The sequence below is a fragment of the Salminus brasiliensis genome, chromosome 5 (genome assembly GCF_030463535.1).
Source record: "Salminus brasiliensis chromosome 5, fSalBra1.hap2, whole genome shotgun sequence".
NCBI classification, from domain to species: domain Eukaryota; kingdom Metazoa; phylum Chordata; class Actinopteri; order Characiformes; family Bryconidae; genus Salminus; species Salminus brasiliensis.
Window position 1 is genome coordinate 2,158,296 of NC_132882.1, and position 6,251 is coordinate 2,164,546.

General features: G+C 39.4%; 1 protein-coding gene across 1 annotated transcript; it reads left to right on the forward strand.

Annotated features, from left to right (window-relative positions):
* Positions 1–259: 259 nt before the first annotated feature.
* Positions 260–4,368, forward strand: LOC140555435 (uncharacterized). Its single transcript, XM_072678673.1, has 3 exons — positions 260–294; positions 2,260–2,311; positions 3,416–4,368. Exons 2-3 carry the CDS (start codon positions 2,268–2,270, stop codon positions 4,299–4,301), a joined length of 930 nt encoding a protein of 309 aa, XP_072534774.1. The 5' UTR covers positions 260–294; positions 2,260–2,267; the 3' UTR covers positions 4,302–4,368.
* The last annotated feature ends 1,883 nt before the right edge of the window (positions 4,369–6,251 follow it).

The window sequence follows — 6,251 nt, forward strand, 5'->3', positions numbered from 1 at the left end:
CTTTTTAGGTTGAATCAAAAAGGTTTTTTTGTTTGATTAATAGTGAATAACATTAATGACAAATGCATATAGCTCAGTTTATGGTCTAGTTTATTTCTTCTTACCATGCCTGCACTTTCTGTACTTTCAAAATAGAAGCTACTCCAAGAGGCCAGTCCAAATTCTTTGTCCTACCCCCTCCCCCTTTGAGTCTCCTCCCACATTATAGACAATATAAGCTGATGCACAGACCAAGGAAGCATCTGATGCAAGACATCTGATTTCATCATCATCACTGGGAAAACTTCTGACTGGGTAAGTTTCTCTAGAACGGGGTGTTACAAACTCTGAAGCCCTGAATTACCCTGTTCACATCTTAACTGTTTAGTCATGCTGAAAACTTAAGTGTATTTTTTCCTTTACATTAGTAAAGCAATTCGTTCTGGGTTATATAGAAGGATTTCAATATTAATAAATGGTATGTAAAATTATACTGGTCACAAGTTTTAGAACGCTCCCAATTTTCCATTGTTTTTATTGATGTTTAAGTCCATTAAATAACTTGCAATGGTACAAAGTTAGGCAGCAAACCACCAGGGCATTTTAGCAAAATGAACTACAAACTTATGTAGTTTATGTAGATTGTGGGGGAAAAAAGGCATTTTTAGGGAATCATTTTATAGAACAACTTCACCAATGACTTCTATAAAATGATTCCCTAAAAACAACTTACAGTTTGTTGCAATATAAGTAAATTATGCTTTGACAGCTAATTACAACAATTTTTTAATTCACAGCCCTGTTATCTGTATTACAAAATCATTGTAGGAACTGTGTATTACAACACTCTGCACCGCAGTATTTTAAGGTCATTATTCATTGAAAGTGTTGCTCTGTCCTTTGAGAAATGACAGATTAAGTGGGAATGTTGTGAGGACAGTTTCCTTCACCATAAAGCTCTTTGAACTAAAGAGGGCTGATACAAGAAGAGGTCTGACAGACGCACATCCACAACATCATCAGAAGACCAGTTTCTAAGAGTCAACACCTTGTGTGATCTACGCTCACATGACAACACTTTGTAGCTCATCTCAACACTGGAGCAGATCTGTATAAAGTAATAATGTATAAAGTACTAGAGACTCAGACTTCAGTAAAAGTAAAGTTAAGCTCCGTACTTAAGTGAAGTACTAAAGTACTCAACATTTCTGTACTTAAGTACTGCAAGTAGTTTAGTAATCTAAAAAGTGCTACTTAAGTACTGAGAGTAAAAGTACAGTACTGTGTTCTGTAGCTATTACAGAAGCAGTCAAAAGTTTGGGTATCAGTGTTTCTATTAGTTCAGATGCTCAGACCTGGCCTGTCTCAGTTGAAAACGTTGCAGCATGCCATTTTACATCACTGTATGCTGTAACTATACACATTAAGATATGTCCATAGGAGTCAAAATACTAAATTTACATTGTGAAGAATCATGAATATATTGTTATTATTAGTAGTAGTATATTTTCAACACGAATAACAAGAGGCTACCTTTTACCGACACACCTCTCAAGCCTATCAAAGCATTCTCAAAAGCTCTGTATTTTGGGCCGCATCTTTTGAGTTATTGTGGAAAACCGTTTATTTTTAAGCTATTCTCTGTAGAAGACGACATGGCCCGTGTTATTATCAAAAACGGCTCTGAGATACCTTTCATTATTGGTTTGAAGACACCCCGAAATTAATGCTTCTCTCGAATGGTCCTCTCATGCCTCAGCAGCCCACTTCCAGTGGCATGCTGTGAAAAGTAAAGCTAGGGGCCTAAAAATCCCATTTGGCACAAAACAAACAAACGTTTTTCAGTGGTATGGTAAATGGTAATGGTAAATTATCTAAAGGAAGCACACCCCCAGCACAATGAGCTCAAATAGAACAGTGTGCAGTGTAACGCATGTGCAGTCAAGAGTACTACCTGGGATTTTGGGCCAGATGGGAAGATATTACACTGGCACACAACTCTAGTAATTCTGCTAAAACACTCAATTAATAGATTTTTATCAGTCACAGGCCCTAACAGGTCCTGTACAGTCCCAACATAGGAGCCTAAAATAAAAACTTCTATACAGCACAGTGGGTGGTAGCATTTTTCTCTGGTGTGTGTGTAATGCAGAGAGCTGCTACAAGTAGTCAGCTGCAAACAACAGAACATGATGGCCATGACAGTTAACATCTGCAGCGTTCATCTGCCACCTGACAAAAACACACCACCAACACTAACTCACTGTTTCTCTTTTTAAGTGTCAGACATGGCGACAGCTCCAGCTCTCTGCATGACCACTTCCCGAAACAGGTAAGAATTAGACACAGAACACCTAAAGAGACTGGAAGTCCAATAACATCATGCATTAATCATGTGACATCACCAGTGAGTGCCCTATGAGGACCATGAGGTCTTATGAAGTGACATGAATTGTTCCACTCCAGCAAACATAAATTTGTCTGTCCCATTTGAACGTTTTTAAGTCTGGCACTCTCAAAGACTGACATCACCTGGGCCACAGGGCTTAGGACACCATTTGAGACTAGGAAAGAAATTCCTATCGGTGCATTCTGGTTGCATTTCAACAGCAAGTGTAAACAGCTAGCATTTATTCTGAATGTGTGGTGGTTTGTACACATGCAAATGCAGAAAGTTAAAGAGTCTTAAAGAGCCTCTTTCACCCCCCAATAAAAAGTGAGGACAGTTATGCTCTCTGGGACTCCCCGACATGGATGGGAGCAAACATTAGATGGCAGCTCAAATCTGATTTGTGTAACTGGTGCAGGACACACTTTCTGCAGTTGAAACAACAAAAGAACTTTTTTCCCTGTGGGTTTAAATGTGATTTCTGGACATGTAACTCAGTTTGACTTTCATGTGTCTTTTTGGGAAGTCGGGGAGTTGTGGTTCTTGATGTCAGACTGTCTGGTATGCGTGTATTGTTATTGCTCAATTACATATTCCAGCTTAAGCATGGGCTACGTTCCGATCTGATCTAAATTCATGCAACTTTCATGTCAATCCAACTTGAAATTTGCCACAAGTGCGTAAGAAGGAAAAGGAAAAAAGTGTACGACTGCAGCTCTTTTCTGCATGTGCGTTAATTTAGGAGCGTGAACTGTTCAGATGAATGCCCGATATTGGTAGGAGCGCTGCCTGGAATTTTGGACCCCAATGAAAAGATATTACGCTGGGCCCCACAACTCCACCGATGCACCGATGTCTTGTTCTGTTCGTGCTGTAGGGTGATAGAGATGTGGTTAAGATCTTATCAGGTTACTACTGAGATTTAATAAAGAAATGGGATTTGCCCTGCAGTCTGAACAAAGCCATGCATTTATAGGTCAGGTGGTGATTTACTCACTCTCTGTCGATTCAGAAATGTTTATCAAAACAAAACCTATACTTTTACAGGGAGATGAAGGAGGTGACCATAGAGGAAGTGAAGATGGCCTTGGAAAATCTTGGTCCATACAATGCCTGCCTCAATGCAAATGGAGAGATTGTGCTGAGATTTATTCGTCAACTTCCTGAGATTTACCAGATATTGTCCAAATTAGTGCATGTAGCAAAAGGCGCAGTCTTATGTGTTAATCTCATACGCTACTTCTACAAGCAGCTTACTCAGAACCTAGACGAATCAGGAATAGAACTTGGAGATGGAGGTCTGCACATTGTGCTGGTGGGTGACGGCAGCATCAGTGATCAGGTTCGCCCTGCCAACTGGCTCGTTCCTCTGGATACCATCAGCGACACTGTTCTGTATCCTCCATGGAACTGCAGCATCGACGCCAAAGTTGCTTATGGGATCTCAACAGGAGGCATTCAGCCCGAGCACAGAGCCTTTAGTCAAGAGATTGAAGTGGAACACCTCCCTGACCAATGGAACTTCATGAGAGCTGAACAGACACATCCAGTTCCTGAGATCATCCTTGGCCCAATGACAGCCAAAGCTGATTGGTCAACACAGCTCATGGCTTTAGCTGATTCTTTCGCAGTGTTAAGAAGACGTAAGCGCTTTATCATACCATATCCACCAGGAGGAGCTGACTGGCTGCCAAAAGAGCCTTTAGACGAAATCATTGCAGTGATTGCAGTCCTGCTCATGGTCCTGCCTCCTTACAAAGCCACCATTCACCTGGCTGCAGGTTTAAAATATAGAGGACCTGCATCGCCAGACATGGAGACGTTGATGGAGCAGTACGCCTACACGCCTGACGGCACCATGATGACCACACAGAACCTGCAGTTCACTGAGTATCCCATGCTGTACAGTGTCCTTCGCTCCATGTTTAATTGAACACCTGCTCAGTAACAGCCTGCAGTGTCTGAGACAAAAACAAGTGTTAGCAGATTTAGATTAAATTAGATCAGATTCATTTAGATTAGATTAGATTCATTTAGTTTAAATTAGATTAGATTCAATTTATTTAATTTAGATTAGATTTTATTTTATTTTATTCATTTAGTTTAGTTTAGATTAGATTAGATTAGATTAGATTAGGATCTCACAAGAAAAGAATCCAAAAAGTTTATTTGCAAATTCATGTCATGATTTTTTTTCAGCATCTAATCATAAATACCATAATAGTATACCATAATCTTTTTCTTCTTTATTCTGTCTTGTATTTCTTTCATCATAGTTTTCAATCACTGTTTGATTTGCTGTGGTTAAAAACGTAGGCTGTGACCAAAATGGATCCCCACTAATCGGTATGGATCCCTCCCTTACAGTCCTTCATCTGTATCATCACCGTGCATCAACACCGGTCACATAAACACACATGTGAGTAGAAACGTAAGCCTCCCATGAACAAACTATAAGATAAAATATCTGAAATTTAACTTCAGTGACTTTTTACTATTACTTGCTCATATGAGCAAACGTCAGCAGCTCCTTTATGTTCTGCTGTCTGTCGCAGAACGTAACAAGAGACTCACTGCATTCTGGTCCACATGGTCAAAGTCCTTATAGGCTGGTCTATAGGCTGGCTGTAGCGTTTGGCTCCAAACACCTGCACAAAAACCTGATTTATTGGCTTTTTCTGGCTACTACACTTGCACAGATCTCCACGTCAGGTGAGGCTCCTCTGCTCGCGGTGTAACCAGCACACTGATTGGCTCTTTATCCATAAACAGATGTGATGCTGAGTAGCAAAACTCCAATTCCTGTTCCTGATTTATAACATCTATGATGTAGTGAGCTATGATGTTGACTGTAAACCATGAGTGCACTGGGGGAGATTTTGTAGTGCCCTCAAAATCAAGGCCCAAATCCAGACTTTTACTGAAAAATGGTCGACATACTCAATAGCGACCAAAAAACGTAAACAGGGAACCATTTTGTTCACAGCCCTATTTAGGTATTTAGGGATGAAACTATAACTGCTAATGTAACTGCTAATCAGCAAATGCCTTCTCCGGTTATTAGAACTTGGGATGTGTAAGCTTAGCAAAATCTAGTAATCCATATATACATTAAGTAGAGCAAAGGTCAAAGTTAGAGATGAACAAATAAAAGTACAACTTTTGTTTATTTAAGGGGTGATGCAGAATGGAGACCTGTGATTGGCTTAGAACCAAGTGCAGACCCAGCTTGATTAGGATAAAAGGGTTCAAACAGAAGAGAAAAACTGGCAACATCATTGAGGCACAAGGCCTCACAATGACCATCAGGAGCAAGATGCTTTGGTTGGAACAAGCTGGTTGTGAGGCTGGAGAAGACCTTTTTCATTTATTCTTTTATCTTTATTATTATTTTTAATGTCCATCAGTTTAATTATACTAATCAATAACTTTCTGATTTCCAGCACTGTTGTTTCCTGCTATTTGTATCATTTATTTTCTTCAGCATCAAGAAAACTGCATTTGTCTGATTATAAATAAATCTGGCAATCGCATTCTCAGACTGTTTGGACTGAGTTTTTTTATAAAATCATACCAGATCTTTTAGATAAAATTGAGTTTATTAAATTGTATTAATCAAACACATTTCTTTCAGCGTCACTCAGTCGAGCATCTGATTCTCCTGTATGACATGGCTGTGATCGGACAAGCAGTATCTGATTTGCTTTGATTTGTTGCTGCAAGAACCAAACCTCAAAATCTTTTTAAAGCAAATTAATCTAACACTCTTCATTTCAATGTAATACTGGAATGTTTTTATTCGACTATTGATCATGAGGTTTGGTCAATATACTCTAGATGTCCAAATGTTTGTGGACACCCCTTCTAATGAAGGCATTCAGCA

What these genes read in the sequence shown, in the direction of transcription:
- LOC140555435 (XM_072678673.1), top strand. Translation starts at nt 2,268, where the DNA reads ATGGCGACAGCTCCAGCTCTCTGCATGACCACTTCCCGAAACAG. An exon ending in ATGACCACTTCCCGAAACAG is followed by an intron (nt 2,312 to 3,415) that starts GTAAGAATTAGA and finishes ATACTTTTACAG; the next exon opens with GGAGATGAAGGAGGTGACCA.